The sequence below is a fragment of the Vulpes lagopus genome, chromosome 3 (assembly GCF_018345385.1).
Source record: "Vulpes lagopus strain Blue_001 chromosome 3, ASM1834538v1, whole genome shotgun sequence".
In the NCBI taxonomy this organism is placed as follows: domain Eukaryota; kingdom Metazoa; phylum Chordata; class Mammalia; order Carnivora; family Canidae; genus Vulpes; species Vulpes lagopus.
Window position 1 is genome coordinate 88634638 of NC_054826.1, and position 20082 is coordinate 88654719.

The 20082-nt window shown below is 43.4% G+C and overlaps 1 protein-coding gene across 1 annotated transcript; it reads right to left on the reverse strand.

Moving 5' to 3' along the window:
- Nucleotides 1-7010: 7010 nt before the first annotated feature.
- On the reverse strand, nt 7011-18685 carry IFIT3 (interferon induced protein with tetratricopeptide repeats 3). Its single transcript, XM_041748880.1, has 2 exons — nt 18466-18685; nt 7011-8954 (listed from the first exon to the last, which is right to left on the reverse strand). The coding sequence occupies exons 1-2, from the start codon at nt 18468-18470 to the stop codon at nt 7490-7492; spliced, it is 1470 nt and encodes a 489-aa protein (XP_041604814.1). The 5' UTR covers nt 18471-18685; the 3' UTR covers nt 7011-7489.
- Nucleotides 18686-20082: the final 1397 nt, after the last annotated feature.

Genomic DNA, 20082 nt, shown 5'->3' on the forward strand with positions numbered 1-20082 from the left:
AGCATGAACTACTCTTTTCTGAAAGCTTCAGTGATTGTTGTACCATGTTAGAGGTCATAATGGCTGTCTTTGACCTACCGTAACTTTGATTTCTGGCTGATTCCCTTGTATTGTAGTTATAATTGAATTTTTTTGTGTTTTTATTTTTACTTGTCAAGCATTCATTCACTTGGCATAGTCAATGTAAATTTTAAGGAACATTTACAAAATTGAGCTAGGCTTAAGACATTCCATAGCAGGAATCCCTAGGTGGTGCAGCGGTTTGGCGCCTGCCTTTGGCCCAGGGCGTGATCCTGGAGACCTGGGATCGAATCCCACGTCGGGCTCCCTGTGCATGGAGCCTGCTTCTCCCTCTACCTGTGTCTCTGCCTCTCTCTCTCTCTCTCTGTATGGCTATCATAAATTTAAAAAAAATCAAAAAAAGACATTGCATAGCATGCTTTTACAATGTCTACAGCATAAGTTATCAGGATCCTAGGAGGTTCATAGTTTTAGACTTGTCTGAAATATCTTGAGACTTTCAGAGAGTCTGTGTCTACTTAGAGAAATGAGAAGAGGTAAAGCTATTTTCTAGTTGTAGCTGGAATTTAGGATTCTAAACTGGGCTGCAAAGCATTAGTTCCACTACACATGCCATTCCCAGGTTCTGAGAAGCCCATAAATGCTTAGGATCCTGTAGTTCAAACATGTTGTTGGGATGTCCAAGGCAGCCTTCATTGCCATGAGCTTCTTATTCACTTCAAAAGTCTGCAAACCATGAGTGACCATTAGTTATGATGTTTGGGACATGGATATAACATGTTTCCTCTTCTCAGGTGACTTGCCATCTAATTGGAGAGACAGATTCATAAGTATTTAATTTTAACAGGAGCAGGTGACATTGGTTGCTTTGTAATCACAGAGGAAATGTTCTTTCTTTCTTCCCGAAAAATCTTCTTGGGTTAACTCTTAACCTTTCAACTGAAATGTTTTGGCAGAATCATTATCCTTCTGGCTCCCCACTCAGAGAATACCTCCAAGAATGTGTGCTGTGACCACACCTGGCTCTGGAAGGGAGGTTTTTAGGCTATTCAAAGGTACAGTGATGCTGGTTGCACACACTAAGGCTTCCAGAAGGCTTTAGCCTGGAACTATCAAACCAGCACTTGTATCTCAAGTCACAGTAAACCTACAGAAGCAGATAAGGATATGGGGCTATGAAAGCTGGCCATGGTGCCAGCTGACACCAGATTGGTACTCTAGAAATAGAACATTTTATATGACAGTTGCCCCAATATGTGAATAGCATCCTTACGGTCCAGCCAGGCATGCGTTTGTTTCAGGTGTCTTGGCATTGGTACCCCCGAAGGGCATCACTTGTTTGATGGTCTGTAGATAATACCTAGCCCCTTACTTTTCTTAGGACAGTCAAAATACCACCTGGGGATCGGGCTCAAAGAAGTGCAGAGCTGTGTTATATCATTTCCTCTCAGTGAGTTGGCTAATTGGGTACCCCTGTTGGTGCCAAAATTGAAAGCAATCAAGGTGTTCTTCAGCAGGTGAGGGGATAAATGAACTGTGGTACATCCACACAATGGAATACTCTTCAGCAGTTAAAATTTACATGCTATCGAGCTACGAGAAGACATGAAGGAACATTAAATGCACATTGCTATGTGAAAGAAGCATCCTAAAAAGTCTATATCCTGTATGAATCCAACTTCATGACATTCTAAAAGGCCAAACTATAGGATTAGTAAAAAGATCAGCACTTGTCAGAGCTTTAAGGGAAGTGGTATAGTTGGAGCATAGGGCATTTTTAGGGCAATGAAACTGTTTGTATGATAAAGTAATGGTAGATACCTGGTGTTGTGCCCAATACAAAGAGCCCTCATGTAAACTATGAACTTTAGTTAGGAATAATATTTCAATATTGGTTCATCAGTTGGAGCTATACACACAAATGCAAGATGTTAATAATAGGGGAATCTGTAGGAGGAGTACTTCCCATGCCTTTTTCTGTATGTCTAAAAGTGCTCTAAAAATGGAGTTTATTAAGTGAGAAAAAAAAAAAAAGACTTGCAACAAGGGAAAGTGATTATGGTAATAGGGAGACAGTTCTGGTGAGCAAAATCCAAATAAGAGATTCAGAGAGAGGGAGAGCAGTTGACCAAAGGTCAAAAAGACTGGTTGAGCCAAAAGAGGAAGGCGATTGGTGCTCCGCCCACGTCCTCATAGAATTTTCCAAATAAATTTGTGAGGTGCCTACCCAGGATGTGCTACAATTCAGGCAATCATGCTATTCCTACTTAGAAGAGAATAAATTTAAGAAAAACAAAATGAATGGATCCACACATACATAGGCTGTCAGATCTGCAAAAGTCTGAAAGATTAGTCAGAAGAGGGCTTTTTATTTAGAGGTATAAACAAGCTTGGAAATTAGGTGTAAGGGAGGAGAAGAGAGGGTGGTGAGATAGGGAAATCATTCCTTGTCAGCCAAGCTTTGAAAGGGATTGTTTGGCCTTTCCAATACTTGTTTAACCCTAGGGAGGAGTCTTGTAGGGAAGGAGTTTTGGCCAAGTCAAATTTATAGACATTTTGTTCTGATTGATCATGGGGACAAATAATTCAGCTAACCATTTATGAGACACAGAATGGGAATTTGGAGGGTCTGCGTCTGGCCTGTCAGAAGGAAATGGGGGACCCATGGTGAGTTTTATCTAAGTCATACAGGAAATGATACTTCTTTATGGTTTAACAAAAAACCACAAGACAAGTTGAACTGGACAAATTTCTTCCTCACAGGTCCTATAGTCCCATGATGGAGGGGTCAAAGCAGACTGAAGGCAGAGAGAGAGAGAGAGGCATAGCCAGAGGCCTTTATCATGGGTTGTGAGTGAAATGCTTTGGGGTTCTGGGCCTTGGGCTGGATTGGTCTCTTCAAATCAGAAAGAGTGGGGTTTTTGTAAGCTCCCCAGGGGACTTACCTAAGGGGAGGTGGGCAGAAGAAGAAGGCCCTGGGAGGCAGGGGAGAGGGTTGCTCAGGCGGGCTGCTGGGGAAATCCTATCAGGAGCCTGTATGTGCTTGTAATTCTGCAGGCTCTTATCGAGGGTGTGTGCTTGCACATGAAGGCTACTTAGTTCAAGATTCCCCCCCCCCCCCCCCCCCCCCGCCTCAGGCTGATATCGCCACACAAAACGGATACTGAGAATGCAGTCCCACAGATTAGCTTGGCTTAACTCTTCCGCACTCTCAGACACCAAACTTTGTGGGGTGGGCAGATTTTTTGACTGTAGCTTCTGTCTGGTAGCACGGGGCTCAGGTAAAGTTCAACATTGTCAATATCATTCCAGATTGTGGTGCTGCCCCTGCAGCATCCCACTTCAATTACCTCTGGCCTCCCTGGGCTCCACATGTCCATGGAGACAGGAGACTCCACACTAGACAATGAAGCCTTAGGAAAATTCATTGAGGGGCGCGTGGGTGGTTCAGTCAGTTAAGTGTCTGATTTCTGTTCAGATCATGATCTCAGGCTCCATACTCAGTGGAGTCTGCTTCTCCTTCTGCTCATCCTCACCCCATCCCAGCTTGTGCTCAAATAATTAAATACAATTTTAAAAAAAGAGAGAGAAAGGAAAATTCATTGACATCATGATGTCAGCAAATTCATTCTGCCAGGTTTGAATACGAACTGAAGGGGATTAGGTCTGCCAATGACTCACTCACTAACACTGCATGATGGTCTATAAGCCTCAATCATCTGGCACCTCTGGAAGCCACGTTTTCCCTGTGAACCCTAGCATGTATGTTTGTAACTAAAACTATTTTTTCTCTTATTAACCTGGCTCTGATCAGTTTGGCTTATGGGCCCAGCTCCTAAATGCAGAAGGATAGAGAGAGAAAGATTTTTCCTCCCCTGTAATATGTAAGCTCTAATTTTATCCACCCCTTTGAGTTTACCTCGGCTAAAATGTTTGTGTCAACAGTGGGATGTGGTTAATGTTGACATCTACTTTCCTTCTAGCATCTGGAATTTTGATATGTACTAAGCAGAGGGTGCCTGTGTGACGAGTCCCTTGAGCGTAAAGCCCTTGAGTGTTGAGGCTCCAACTAGTGTTTGAGGTATGGTTGCATTCCATGCTGGAGGAATTAAGTATAACCTGTGAGATTCTGCTGGGGCAGATCTCAGGGCAATTTGTGCCTGGGTTTCTTTGGCCTTCACTCCATGTACTCTTTGTGCTGCTTTTGCTTTTGTTGTAATAAATCTAATGCACAGGTAGGATATGTTTATTCCTGTGAGTCCTTCTTGAATCACCAGACCCAGGGGGTGTTTTAGGGATCCTTGATGCCAACTTCCTAGAATTCTCACTGGAGAACAGGATATTGCAGATTATTAGGGAATGGTAACTCCATCCAGTGGAACAAAGGAAAGAAAAGACAGGCCAAGACTTGCTGAGTGTGGATCTCTCCACCCTTCTCAATTTCCTATGAGAATGACTAAAAAATGTATTGCAGAGGAAAATCTGAAAGTTCAACGATACTATCCCCCATGCATTTCAGAGATCCTTGCTGTCCAGGCCCGACTTTTACAAAATGGAGCTTATGTGTCAAATGCTGGTGGTTCCAGAGGGGTTGTTGCAGCCCTGTGTGGACATAATTCTAAATATCTTTGCAGGTAGCTTGAGGAGTGTTACCACTATCAAGGTCCTGTGAATTAGCTGTGTCAGGCTGAATTTAAAAACCTGACACTAGATTGCAAAACACAATGGGAAGGAGGAGTAACATGGAAAGCCAGAATGCTCAGAAATCAAACAGAGTAGTCAATGTGAAGGAGGGCACTTTGTATTAAATGGAGAAAATGACAGTAAAAGATTCTAGTAGAAATCCACAAGTCAGGAATCTGAGCTGCCCTTACAGTAGAGCCTGAAACCTCTGGCTTATGCCAACAGAATCAGGACATAGCACATCAGAATGTACACAAATCCATGGGAGCAGGATGGCTTGGTTTCATAGTTATGGAGTTGACTGCCAGTTATACCTCTTCCTAGCTGTGTGGCCTTGGACAAGTTACCAAACTTTTCTTTTTTTCTTTTTTTTTTTTTTGTTACCAAACTTTTCTGAGCCTCATACCTTCCACACTGGTTTTTGGATGCTAAAAATGGACTCAGCACAGATCCTGGAACATAGTTCAGAGACCAGTATGTAAACCTGCTATTGTTTTATTGTTATGGCTTCATAGCTTGGGACATTTACTGTTTTATCTTCCCAGTACCCTCTTCCAGGATTCAAATAAGTTGTTTTGGAAGATATAATCCCTGAGCTGGTGATGATGGCAGTGTCATAGTTCTCAATGGAGACAAAGTGTTCCTATATCCCTCAAAATTTTCTAAGCCTAGTTCATTTCAGGAATACAGTTGTGAGTCAAGGAGTCAGGGTTCCTGATACCCTGGAGCTGATAAGCTTGAGGGGAGGAGCCCATGATTTCCCTTGTGGAGACTGACACCTGCACACACGGTCCTCCAATACTCTCTTTTGTGGACAGCCCTGGAATCTGCTGGGACATGCTGTGCGGCCATCAGTTAAGCCTGCCCACAGCCTAGGTGGTAAAATGGCATAGGTCTAGAAGTTCTCAGTACCCACCAGTTTACTAGTTGGATAAGTTTGGGTATGGCCCCACGTAGTAAGGAGGAGTAGATGTCTGTGGAAACTAGCAATTTATGTTATCCCCTCTGGGTCTCCAGAGGCAGAGTTGTGTGAGGTCAAGGTTACATACAAGGAAGTGCAGATTGGGTATTCCCTTTAGACAATGGTAGATTGTAGATGCAGAGGCATCTTTTCAATAAAATCATCTAGGCAGCAAAATAAATCATGGCATAGATATGTAGGTCAGGAGCCTCAATACCGTATGGGACTCTGAGCATGGGGGGATAGCCTGGGTGGTATCCATGATCCTCTTAGGATTCAGCTGTGTGTCATTTCTGGGGATGGGATGAGGTTCTTGGGGAAACCTCCAATCTCCCTGATTACCACTACTATTTAGAATTTTTGTGTCCTTGAGCATGTGTGCTTGCACATAGATAGGCAGATCCTCAGCTAACCCCAAGCTGTAGCTATGGACAGTCTCCACCTTGCCCCCAACTACCCTTCCATGCTCTTCCATGCTTTCAGTGTTGGTTTTCATTGTAATATTCCTTGTTTGGGCCAGCAACTCCTCAGGAACCAGATACAAGAGATAGTGCTGCTCTAGGCTAAGGCTGACCAGGAGTTAACAATTGACTGCTGGGCACTTGGCTGCTCTCTCAGCCTTGTTGGAGCCAGCAGATAATTCAGGGATGGGGGGCACCCTCATCAAAGTCAGCTGCTTTTTTAGCCAATGTAACTTAGAAAGCACCTTCCCAGAATTCCCCTTCTATGTGAGTAAAGAGTCCAGTTTCTGAACTCTCCACTTACAAAGGAGATGGGAATGCCAGTCCCTCTGTCTTGTCTGGGAATTGGCACATAACAATCTTCCTCTGCACATAGACAATTGATGATACCAGTAGAAAAGCATATGAACACAGGCATTGTTGTGGGTTGAGGAGAGGTCAATAGGGCTCTCAGTACACCTCTTAGCTGCATGATGGACAGCACTAAGGGTTTCTCCAGCTGGGAGGATACTTGAATATTTTCATTTGCTTTGGAAGGTGAAGATCCTTGTCTCTATAGCTAGCCTTGTACTGGTGCCCCTTACACATTGTTAGGGAGGCCACTGCCCAGGTATTTCTGGTTGCATAGCAACCCTGCTCAGTAGCAGTAGCTGCCGACTGGGCCATGGGCTCAGCCAAGGCCCCTGGACTAAAACAAGAGTCACAGCTCCCATGGCTAAAGGCAGGCCAGATCCTCCTTGGTGATAACATGGGCATCTTGAGAATAGTATGGTATAGCTGTAGCAATGACCCACTGTCCCTAGACAGTGTCCCAAAGAGAAATTTTAGGAATGAATATCACTCACAGTCACAATGCAAACCACACAATTGCTTTCTAGCCTGAGTCAAGATTTTAAAATTTATTGTAGCATCACTGTCAAGAATACATATTTATCAGAGTATCACAATCAATTTATATAAACACAAGGCTGGAGCCAAGAGTAAGACATAAAGAATATTCTAGGGTTAGTCAAAAGGTGGTCTTTCAGGGGTCCCACCCTGAAAGGCTAGATAGCAATGGGACAGCGGCCAGGAGAGCTGTTGGCAGGCGGCAGCCAGCTGTTTGCCTTGGTAAACAGGGCAGAGATGGGGGATATCTGATGACCTGAGTGCAAACTAAGACTTAATCAGCATCACACAGCCCTGAAGCCGTTTCCACTGGTAATTGTGTATGTAGTAAGGTCTGCAGACTAGAAGGGTGTGCATGGCTGAGACTGACGGGGGAGACAGTTATGAGGAAGCAACTCTACAAATGTCCCCTAAAGCCATCTCGGAGTGTCTTGGGTCCTTGGACAGTGCTCCTGTCCCTCCTCTGCATTTCTGCTCAGGGCTCAGGAGCTCTGAGAATGGGATTGCACGGGCGCTCGCCCACTGCCTCACCACCTTCTTCAAGCTCAGAAGACAGCAGGAAAAAGCTGCCTATGCCTGTGGGGCTGTTCCTTAAGAGATAGCCCAGCTCCTTCTCATAACACTCAGCTGCTTGCAGTAGCTCTCCATTCAGCTTGTGTTTTAATCCTTGGAGATACCAAGACTTCGGTGCATTTTGTGGAAGCTGATTTCCAGCCATGTTCTGCGGTGAGTACTTTGTCTTTCCTTCCTCTGTTGATTTTGCTCTTGTGGGGAAATCCTCCAAATCATGTTGGGTAGCGGTGTCTTCAGACTTCCCCTTCCCCTGATGCCCCTGAAAATTGGGATAGTGCTGGTGGGGTTGTTGCCTCTCAGTGCTGGGGAGCTCCTTACTGCAAGCTACCTGATAATATGGTTCTGTTTCCAGGAGATCAGTGGTATCAGCATATGCATACAGAGGATCTACTCCCTTCTCAATAGCTTTAATCACAAAGTCAATAGCACACTTCTTTAGATCTTCAATCTTTTCTCTGTTCCTACTAGCTTCACATCTTCCTGTATTCTGAATTTGTTTGACTTTTGCCCTATAGCAGCATGCAATCTGGTGATAGAGGTAACCATTGTTTGGAAGGGATTCTGATGCCCTTAGAAACAATTCAATAGCTTTGTCTAGGTCACCTTTTTTTTGGTAAAATGTGGCTGCATTACGAAGGACATCTGTTTGGCAAGGAGCGTTCTTCAAGGCCTCCAGAACCAACTGCTCCCCGTCAGCTTCTTCATCCATCCTCTGTAATTTCAGGGCCAAGAGAACTTTGATGTACTGATTGTCATGATTCAGCTCAAGGGCCTGCTTCAGAATGTTGATGGAGACTGGCTTCTGTGGTTTATTATCCAGACAGTACATTGCTATGGCCAGTCCAGAAGCGAATTCTGGGTTGTTGGGCTTCTCTTCCAGAGCCTTCTCAAAACACACTTTGGCCCTTTCATTGTGCTTTGCTCCACACTTCAGCCGTGTCCACCCTTCTTCGCAGTCGAGCTCAGAACACTGAATACTATATGGATTTGAAAACTTCTCACATACTTGTCTCACTTTGTCCACATAAATCTGAGCATCTGCAAATCTGCCCAGGTGATAGTAGACCCAGGCATAGTTACCCCAGGTGACCAGATTCCTAATTTCTGCTTGATCAGAGTGCTTCTGCTGGATCAGCTCCTCAGCCTGCCTTAGGCACTGCAGGGCTGCCTCGCTGTGACCACTTAAGTGTTTTATGTAGGCCAAAAAGTTGTACATTGTAGCTTTGAACTCAGTGTTTAAGAATTCAAGCTGGTGGCACACTGTATCTTCTAGATCACGTGACACACCATCTTTTTTAAGTAGGTTCCATGTGAAATGGCATTTCAGCTGTGGAAGGATTTTCTCCAGAGAATTCTTGTTGACCTCACTGTGGAGAAAATAAACATGGTCACTGTGATGTGCTCCTGCCAGGCACCTCACCCCGGGATGCAATTACAGGTTGATTTTGTGGGTCAGCTTGCCCAGGCTGTGGGATGCCCAGATGTCTAGTTAAACATGAGTTCTGGGTGCCTGTGACCATGTCCCCAAGAGAGATTAGCAGCTGACTCAGGAGAACAAGTGGAAGCAGACTGCCCTCCAGGAGTGGATGGGCACCACCCAGTCTGCTGAGGGCCTGAGTAGAACTCAGAGGGAGGAAGTGTGAATACTGTCTATCTGGCTGTGTGAGCTGGACATTGGTCTTCTCTCCTTAGACTGGAGCTTTTACTGTTGGCATTGCTGGTTCTCAGGCCTTCAGACTTGGACTAGAGCTTATGGCATTATACCTCTAGTTCTACCTTTGGAGTCTGACTAGAATTACATTACGGGCTCTCCTGGGTCTAAAGCTTGTGCACAGTGGACCATGGTTATGATCCTCAGCCTCCATAATCATGTGAGTCAACTCCCGATAACAAATCTCTCTTTTTCATTTTTTGTGTGTACACACACACACACACACACACACACATTTTAAACCAGCAGTAGGGAGAATCTTTAATCTTTATTTTACTGGAAAGTAGAGAAAAAAGTAGGCAAAATTAAGTATCTGTAGAAATTGTTGTAGAAAGAATAAAAAGAGGGTTAAAATTCTCTGTGAGGAAAACCAAAAAATATGTCCAATTATATAAAGACTCTTGTATAAAGAAATGGGAATAAAGCTAAAGATCCAGTCTGGTTTTGCTATTGACAAATATACAAAGTCACAGAAAAAGCAGTTGAGGTAGAACATTGTAAGGCCACTATGTGTACCTGCCTACTTTTGATCTGAGCAAAGTTGATGGCTCTAGTGCAAGGCGGAACTGATGACAGGACAGCCAAGAGTTCTCCATCCCAGAGTCCATCCTGTCTTAACCTTCAGGTAGAAGCTGAAGAAAAGGCCTTAGTGAAGCCTGAACTCTGGAGTAGGCTGACTGATTTCCTCTATTATGGTGTCAGAAGAGTCTACTTCTTGGCCAGTAAACACATGGAACAACTGCCTTTAACAAATGCCTGTTCTCTCTCCCCAGTCTTGGTGGATGGGGCCTGCCATCACCTAGCAGCTTAAATGTACATATATGTATCTCCTACTAGTTCTGTTTTTCAGGAGAGTGCTGACTAATCCACCCCCAAAGTTTATTTTTTTTATTTATTTTTATTTTTTTTATTTATGATAGTCACAGAGAGAGAGAGGAGGCAGAGACACAGGCAGAGGGAGAAGCAGGCTCCATGCACTGGGAGCCTGATGTGGGATTCGATCCCAGGTCTCCAGGATCGCACCCTGGGCCAAAGGAAGGCGCCAAACCGCTGTGCCACCCAGGGATCTCCCAAAGTTTTTCTAGACAGTAGAGGAGGTACTCTTCCTCTTGCTTCCTGGCTTCACCACCAATTGCTGTGGTCTGTACAAGAATCCATGGAGCACGTCCCTTCCACTGTGTGGGCAGACATGCAGGTCAAGGTGGGGTGGATGGGAGGAGAGCACAGCAGGGAGAGGAACTGGGATCTCTTGTCCCACTCCATTAGAAGTCACTGCTCAGCCTTCACATTCTGGGCTAGGCTGTTGCAGCTATCCAGCGACCCTCTATAGGGCCACTCCTTTGTGTCACTTGGTTAGTTTTGAAGGATGCTAAGAAAAATAAAAGTTAGTTATCCTGGTCCTTTGGCCTAGGAGCTCCCAGACTGGTTAGAAGGAGCCATGGAGGGGCCCCTGGGTGGTTTACTTGGTTAAGCATTTGCCTTCAGATTAGGTCATAATCTTGGCGTCCTGGGATGCAACCCCATGTCAGGCTCCCTGCTCAGTGGGGAGTCTTCTTCTCCCTCTTCCGCTGCCTGCAGCTCCCTCTGCTTGTACTCACTCTCTCTCTCTCTGTCAAATAAATAAATAAATAACATCTTTTTTTAGTTTTTATTTATTTTTATTTTTAATAAGAACCATGTAGAGAAACAAAATGTCAGGGGTGTTTGCCACCATACTGTGAGACTGAGCCTTCCCCTTCAGCATCTCCACCATCTCCCTACAGTCACACACACAGACCGCTGGAGGTTCAGTTTCAGCCTGATTTACGCTGTCTCCTTGACACAGGCCAGATCCCCAGACAGAAAGAATTTGTTTTGAGAAACAAACAAATTGACAAATTTGAGCTTTGCTGTTGGAGGACACCAAGAGAGATCATTTGCTTTATTTAGTTAAATAAATTATGGAGTTCTCAAAGTGTGTTCTCATGTCAATATTTGCCTGGGGCTTGGGGGGTGTTTTATTGAGTTGTGTTCCTTCTTTCTTACCAGTAGATTCCATGAGATTGGAAAGAAGCTCCAAAAATCATGAAACCCAGTTACTGTTCCTAGTTTCAGATTTCACATACTAGCACAACTTCAGAAAAAAGGTTATGAGCCAAATAGATCTGCCAGCTTATTTGGCAAAACAATGACATTGGGAGAAAATGTATCCCAAAAGACACCAACCACCTATGCTCACCAACACTATTAAAAAAAAAGAGAGAGAGAGAGAGAAGGAAAGAATCATTTTTATCATCACTGAAGAAGTAAAAAATATAATCAGAATGAAGGGAAGTCCTTTAACTGGTCAAAATACATTTTGCTCACTGAGGAGCCAGTGAGTTTATTTGCAGTTTCCTATGGATCAGCACCAGCCCACACACCACTGATGCAAACGCTCTGCTCTAGCTTCTGTGTTTCTCTGGCAAAGCTCATGTAAGCCAAAGACACAGAGGCGAGAGAATTGACTCAAGGCAAAGGAAGAGGGGGATGTTGCTATTTATCTAGATATGTTTTTATGTGTGGGCCTCTAGTCTTGGTAGTCTTTTCCATTCTCTTGGTCCCTGGCTAGAGAACCACAATGCCATTGTCTTTTGTCTCCATTCTAGGGCTTTCCAATTTGGCTTCACCTGGTGATTCTAGCTGCCCTGTTTTGAAGGACTAGAGATCATAACTCAGGGTAGCAATTATTAGAAAAGTTATATTAAGAGCAAATTACAAAGATGATTACTGAACAAATATGTTTATAACTGTTATGCAATTAAGGACTGATAAAGTCATTTCCATGTTTCAAGATTAGTTAACTTTGCTGATTGCCCAATTAGGGCATGTAGAGAGAAGAGGGAAGACACGAGTTTCAGATCAGTAGAATGTATCTGTAGGGTTAGGTGCCTGGAAATGATAGGTGAACATTCTAAGGAGTGTTAGAGAGTATTCATCCAGCTTCTCAGTAAGCCTACAGAAGGGCGGGTGACTTTGGATGTTTTTGCTGCAACAAAACCAGAAACCACCTTGCCAGTTTGATAATGCTTTCTTATTTTTCCCCATGGTGGTGATGCAGGTTGACATATCAGTAAACCAGAGGGATCTTACCAGACTACATTTCTAAGCACTTACTGATAAAGATTCTCTCTCCAAGATGAAACATTTTCTAACCCTGTCATATATAAGCTCTAGGAGATTGCAATGGCTCATGATGTGTAAGGCAAGCAGAAAAACTCACTCAATGTTACTGAACCCATAAGAGAGCCCTGTGGATTGAACTCTTACAGATATTCCATCCATACCACTACTTTACGAATGCTAGAGCTGGCCATGCTAAGAAATTTTTTTTTTAATTTTTATTTATTTATGATAGTCACAGAGAGAGAGAGAGAGGCAGAGACACAGGCAGAGGGAGAAGCAGGCTCCATGCACTGGGAGCCTGATGTGGGATTCGATCCCGGGTCTCCAGGATCGCGCCCTGGGCCAAAGGCAGGCGCCAAACCGCTGCGCCACCCAGGGATCCCCATGCTAAGAAATTTATGGTAACAAAGGGCAGTTTATTCAGGGAGATAGCCAACTATTTAAGTGGCTTCATAATTATAAAATCTTTTGAAAACTGATATTAAATTGGTATCATAAGCCTTCCTCTGTAGGTTTTGAATTTGATTAGATATTCAATACCTGATACCCCTCCCCTCCGAACTAAAATTTGGTGCAAAGTATATTGGATGGGGAGTCCTGATGTCTTGATAAGAAGAAACATGAGGGCAGCCTGGGTAGCTCAGCAGTTTAGTGCCTGCCTTCAGCCCAGGGTGTGATCCTGGAGACCCGATCCCCACGTCGGGCTCCCTGCATGGAGCCTGCTTCTCCCTCTCCCTGTGTCTGTGCCTCTCTCTCTCTCTCTCTCTCTCTCTGTATCTCTCATGAATAAATAAATAAAATCTTAAAAAAAAAAGAAGAAAAAGAAGAAGAAACATGAAACTTAGAGCTGGCATTCAGGAGATTTGCCCTAAAATGCCATTGCCTTGATAGGTAAATTGCTTATAAATCCAATATGATTAAAAGATAAAGTTCTTAAAAAATAACTATAACTACCATAATTTGTTAATATATAGACAACGTAAAAAGATACAGATTGTGACATCAGAAACACAAATGTCAGGGCGGGAGGGTTAAAAAGGTATGCATTCAAACTTTAGTTATAGCGACGCCTGGGTGGCTCAGTGGTTGAGCATCTCCTTGGGCTCAGGTTGTGATCCTGGGGTCCTGGGATCAAATTCCACAATTGGGCTCCCTGCAGGGAGTCTGCTTCTCCCTAAGTCATAGAGCCTATGTCTCTGCCTCTCTGTGTCTCTCATGAGTAAATAAATAAAATAAAAAACCCTTAAGTTATATACTTAAAATAGTTTGTTATAAATATAAGATGCTTTGTTTAAGCATCATGGTAACCACAAAGGAAAAATATGTATTAAATACACAAGAAGGTAAAGAGAAAAGAATACAAGCATGCTACTAATACAGAAAAGCATTAAATCACAGAGGGAGTAAGGGAATTGGAAGGAAGCAAAGGGATTGTCAAGTGGGGAGAAAACAATGAACAAAAGGACAATAATAAGTCTATAAGTATCCAAAACTGCTTCACATATAAATGAGCTAAATTCTCCAATCAAAAAACATAGAATGGTTGAATGCATATAAAAGAACACATGCTGCCTTCTGCTTTTGGGACACACACACACACACACGGAAAAGGAGGGGACGCAAAGGTATTTCATGCAAACCAAAGAAAGCAGAGGTAGCTACACTTATATTGGACAAAATGGACTTCAAGTCAAAGAAGGAAGGAAAGTCATTGTATAATGACAAAGCAGTCAGTCCCAGAATAGGATGTTTACGCACCTAAGTATATAAAGCAAATATTAATAGACCTGCAGGGGGATAGATAGCAATACAGTAACAGCAGGGGACTGTCACATCCCTTTCCAACAGTGGATAGATTCTCCAGACAGAAAATGAATAAAGAAACATGGGACTTAAACAACACTATAGACCAAATGAACTTAGATATTCACAGAACACTCCATCCAACAGCAGCAAAATACATAGTCCTCTGAAGTGCACATGGAACATTCTCTAGGACAGATCCTATGTTAGGCCACAAAGCAAATCTTAAAATTTAAGAAGCCTGAAGTCAAATAAGGCATCTTTTCTTTTCTTTGTTTTTTAACATTTATTTATTTATTTATTTATTTTAGAGAAAGAGAGAGCATGTGTGAGGAGGAGCAGAGGGAGAGGGAGAGAGAGAATCTCAAGCAGACTTCCGGCTGAGTGCAGAGCCTGACATGGGGCTCAGTCCCACAACCCTGAGATCATGACCTGAGCCAAAACCAAGTCAGATACTCAACCCACTGAGCCACCTAGGTGCCCCCACTTGTCTTTTTTAAAACCAACACCCATTTGCCAAGGCTTCCTCACTTACTAATTTAGCGCATATGTGTTTTTCAAAGTTGCTCTAAACATTCTTTGTATGTATATGTATGAAATTCACGAAATTACTGAGCAATAATTAAATTCAGATATTTAAAGGGAAGAAAAGCAAGCAGGTAGGATGACTGTTGCAGAAACTTGATAAAGAGAATGTCTAAATTCAGGTGAAACATGGAGAGTTGAATGCCCTTCCTATCTGGAGATTCTGTGTCTAGAAAAGCCCTGGGAGGTGGGAGTCCCTCTGGCCCAGGAAGAGACTTCTCATGGCCTCCAGCTGCAGCCATGAGGTTTTGCTGGCCAAAGCAGATAAAACCAGCAGTGCCAGTCCTTAGGAAATACCTAGATTTAACCCACGGATACTCTGTGCTTCTCCCACTCACCTCCCTGGGTGGTGACAGCCTGTTGGCATTACCCACAGACCCCAGCGTAGATGCCACTTCTTCCAGGGCCTAGTCAAAGCCGTTACTTGAGTAGAATCTTGAAATCTTTGGAAAGAGGTTCTTATCTCATATGATAAGAATAGGAGTTCCAGGGAATTACTGAGGCAGCTTATACCAAGGGATGCTCTAGTTATGCTCCTGTTGACCTTGTGCAGGGACAGGCAGACCTCATGCCCAATGAGTTGGTCAGAACAGGCACAACCCAGGGAGCCCATCACTTCAGAAAGTGAGCCAAAGAACTCTCCAGAGCAGTGCTTTGACGTGCACAGGGGCCAAGTCACCCAAAGACCTTGTACAAATGCAGACCTGGATCTGTAGGGGGTTGTTAAAAAGGCAGCATCCCACCCCTACTGGATCCAGGTCTGCATTTGTACCAGGTCTTTGGATGATTTGGCTCACACCACACTGAGTGAGCAGTAAGGCTCCAGGAAGACTTCCCTTTTTGGCAGAGATTGCCAGTGGCCAGTTTCTCATCTTAATACAGCCCCTAAATGGGCAAGTCTTACTTTGTATCAAAGTTCTTCTGATATAGTTTCGTAATGCAGATTCGATTCCTAGTCAGGGAACCAAATGATGTAGTTTTGGGATATAGGTGAGGTTTGATGGGGTGAGGTTCAGAGCCAAGGACCAAAAAGAATTCTTGAGTCTTCGGTGCAAAAAAAAAAGAAAAAGAAAAAAAAGTCTTCGGTTTTATTCAAGCCCCGGGGGGGGGGGGGGGGGGGCGCGGGGGGCGGACAGGACCCATGGGCAGGAAAAGCTGCCCTGGGGTTGTGGGTGCCTGATTATAGACTTTGGGGTTGGGGGAAGGTAAAGATAAAGGAAGTTTCAAAAAGATTTTCATATCTTACAGGATATCGGAGCCTTGCCATAGTCAAGTTAGGGTTGTTTTCCCTTCTAGCAAGTCATTAACATTAAGATAGCTGAGAGCTTCCTGGAGGAACAGGACACTCTAACAGCTTCAAGCATCCATCAATGGGCTGCAGGTTATAAGGACATTTAATTTTATCTACATTTCTTTTTGAAAGCTAGGTTATTGATAAAAATGCTTTGTTCTCATGAATTACTAAGACATTGGTAAACTGAGGGAGATTCATGTCTTGTAGGATTGTGATCTCTATAAGTCAACTATTTGTTTTTTACTTTCCTTAGCTTTAGGGCAGCCAGGAGTGCCTGAGGAAAGTCACCCAAATCCCACCTGGGGGGGGGGGGGGTGCTGGGTGTCTGCTCTGCTTTCTTCTCAGCTTGACTTCTGCTTCCTCATCATTTCCCATGCCACCCCATCTCCACTCACTTTGGATGTCCTTCACTCATATTTACATACAAACAATGGAGGGAACATTTAATGTGTAGGTAAGGTACCTGTGGTCCTCTTTAAATATGTATTTTTTTTTCTAGGCCTTGTTTCTGATCTACCCAATCTGGATTTCAGAATGCAGGGCCTGCTAATTTGCATTCTATCAGAGGACTCAGATCTGTTGGGATACAGGCCATCTGCTACCATTTGGGATACCTGTGGATGATGTCAGATCAGTAAGAGGATGCCTAAGGTAGACACTACCAGTCCAGAAAAATTGTTTTCTACTGCTATAGGTTCTTTGACTAGTCTTAATAGTTAAATTGACATGACAGATGAGCAGGAAAGAAAAAAATCCATTTCGTATGTGTAGGAGCCCCATTAAAGTATAAGACCCAGAGGCAGGCAGGTAGGTGAGGCTCAGGTTTCATCTTCAGCTGACTGAATGGGGGTCTGGAAATTCAAAGCAATGAGGAGGGATTCCCAGGAAAACCAGTGCAGATGGTTGATAATCTACCTTTGTCCTGCTGTGCAAGCAAGTCTCTCAGATAAAAAGTTATTTCTGATAACAGCTGCCTTTTGGGGGAGGCCCCACATCTAAATTCTTTCAGGCAGTTAAGGGAGTGGTAAAAGTTTTCCAGGAGTCTGCTGGGTCTCGATTGCCTTTGGCTCAAAATAACTGACAAGCCAAAGTGGCACGTTTTTGGGTGGTATTTCTTCCTTCCCTTTAACATATTTCTCAGTTCTGAAAGAGCAAGTTCCTGGGCAAAAGCAACCTCATTATGAACTGGAGTTTTGCAGTGCTGACTTAGTGTTTAGCACATTTGCAGAGAACTAAGCATGCTTTTGAAAGAACCACAGCTACCACAGGAAAACCCACAGCTTTAGCCTTTTCACAGGAGAAACAAAAGAGGGACCTGGACCTCCAGTAACTATTCTGGGGGGGGCCCAGCCCTTTTGATGGGATTGTGCCAAAGGGATCTGAGCATGCTTTCCCTTGGGGCTCTCTCAGCTCCTGTCCTTCCCATCTCCTTATAGACTTTTCATCATCCCCAAAGATTCCCCAGTGTACCTTCCTAGCCAGCCCCAACCCCCTCTCCAATCCAGGCAACCACTGACCTGCATTCCATCACTAGAGATTACACCAGCATTTTTTTTTTATTGGCGTTCAATTTGCCCACATATAGAATAACACCCAGTGCTCATCCCATCAAGTGCCCCCCTCAGTGCCCATCACCCAGTCACCCCCACCCCCCACCCACCTCCCCTTCCACCACCCCTAGTTTGTTTCCCAGAGTTAGGAGTCTCTCAGATTACATCAGTATTAAAAAAGATTAGGTCACTGTGTTTTGAAGAGAGATTGGTTACTGCTCTTCAGCTCTCAGCAGAGAAATAAAAACAAACCCTAAGCTTCTTGTTTTGTTTTCCTATAAGATTTCTGGGAAAATGCCCATCTGTAAGAATTGTTTCTTCTAGTTCCCACCTTGGACTGACCCAATGTTTCAGAGCAAAATTCCTCTCAGCAGAAGTTGAGTTTGCAGTACTAATTCCATCTTTAATAATATCTGCTGAAAAGAAATACATCTTTTCAAAACAGCAAGAAGAAAGCCCCTTAGTCCTTTCAAAGGAAACAACCACCAAAAAGCCCATAAAGAGTAAATCCCCACAAGGTATAACTTTGAATCCGCAAACTGTGCTCCAGTGGGTCTGACATTCCTGCAAGCCTTTCTGTCGTCCAGACTCCCAGCTAGAAGCTCCACAAGCCTGAGTGGAGTGTGTCCACCAGAAAAAAAACAAACCCACAGACATAGGAAGTGCCCCCACTTAGAAAGGCAGGCTGCATCCAAGAGCAGCCACCTACACAGGACCCTGCCTGCACCCAGAGCTGCCTTTACAACCTGCATCCGAGATCAAGGGCGCTGACACATTCCTGTGTCACTGACCTCATGTCTGCAACTGCTCCTCTTCCAAACTGAAAAGCGGGGTCCAAGCAGATTCCTTCTTCTGAAATTTCCCGAGTTTGCCTTAAATCAGTGCTGGAGCAGCTATATAAGGGGCTTGCGGGAGGCCATCAGCTCATGTTTTCTCTCCCTTTCTGAGCCATTGCCTCAGTGAAAGGGAAGGGAAGTGGAAAGTGAAACTGATTCAGCCTGAGAGGAGGAAAAGAAGACTTAAGGGGGCCATCTGTGATGACTCAGTCTGAGCAAGAGCAAGTCGCATGTCGTTTAAAAACGTGACCCTGAAACTTACAGTTGGAGAGAACGTGAAAGCACTCCCTGAATCTGACGATAAATCTAGGGCAAGTCCCAAGAAAGGGCTTTCTCTTCTTGCAAGTGAACATTTTGTTTATTCTTTTTGAAAACAGCAACAAAAAAACCTGTTAAAAAATAATGAAATAAAAAAAATAATGAAATCATTATTATTAATTATTAATCGCAGGTACAAGACACAGGAAAACTATTATTTAAATAAATTATTTGTCTATTGAAAATGAAAAGAATAATGAAAAACCTAGAATGAGAAAACACAAAATATAAATGTTCTAGTGTTTTGTGGGGTGTCATCTTGACTAAATATCCCTAGTATTGAATCAAATGTGAATCAAGGTGTTACTTTGAAGGCATTCTGTAAACATGACATATTCAATTGACTTTTTTTCTCAAAATTAAAACCCTTTTTTTTCTTTTAGAGGGAGAGAGGGTGAGAGGGGCAGAGAGAGAGAGAGAGAGAGAGAGAGAGAGAGAATCTGATGCAGGTTCCACACGCAGTATGGATCTCATCACAGGGCTTGATCTTACAACCCTGAGATCACAGCTTGAGCCAAAGTCAAGAGTCAGCCACTCAGCTGAATGAGCCACCCAGCACCCCAAGAATTTTTTTTAAGTGTAGTTGATGCACAATATTACATTAGTTTCAGGTGTACAACTTGGTGATTCAAAAAAAATATATACATTAGGCTGCACTCAGGAGGAGTGTAGCTGCCATCTGTCCTGTTGCGTCATTATTACAGTATCACTGACTGTATTTCTTATACTCTGCTATTTATCCCTGTGACTTGCTCATTCCCTAACTGGAGGCTGTGTCTCCCTCTTCCCTTCACCGGTTTGGCCCAACTTACCATGGCCTCCCGTCTGGCAACCATCAGTTCTCTGTATGTATAGTTCTGATTCTGCTTTTCATTTGTTTGATTCATTTTTTGAAGTTTCCACTTATGAGTGAAATTGTGTGGCATTGGTCTGAATCTGATTCTTTCACTTAACATAATACCTTCTAGGTCCATCCATGTCTTCTCAAGTGGCCTTTATTCCTTTCTTCTTCTCTTCCTCTCTTTCTTTGTGGGTGATGAGTTTCTATAGTGTTATGTTTGGCTTTATTTATTTTTATTTTTTAGGTGTCTATCATAGGTTTTGGATTTATGGTTACCATATATAACATCCTAAGTAAATAGCAATCTATATTAATTTGATTGTCATTTAAGTTCAAATACATTCTGAAGAACAAAAAGAAAAATATTTTTCTTTTTTTCTTTATCCTTTTCACTTTCTCTTCCCTTTTCCACA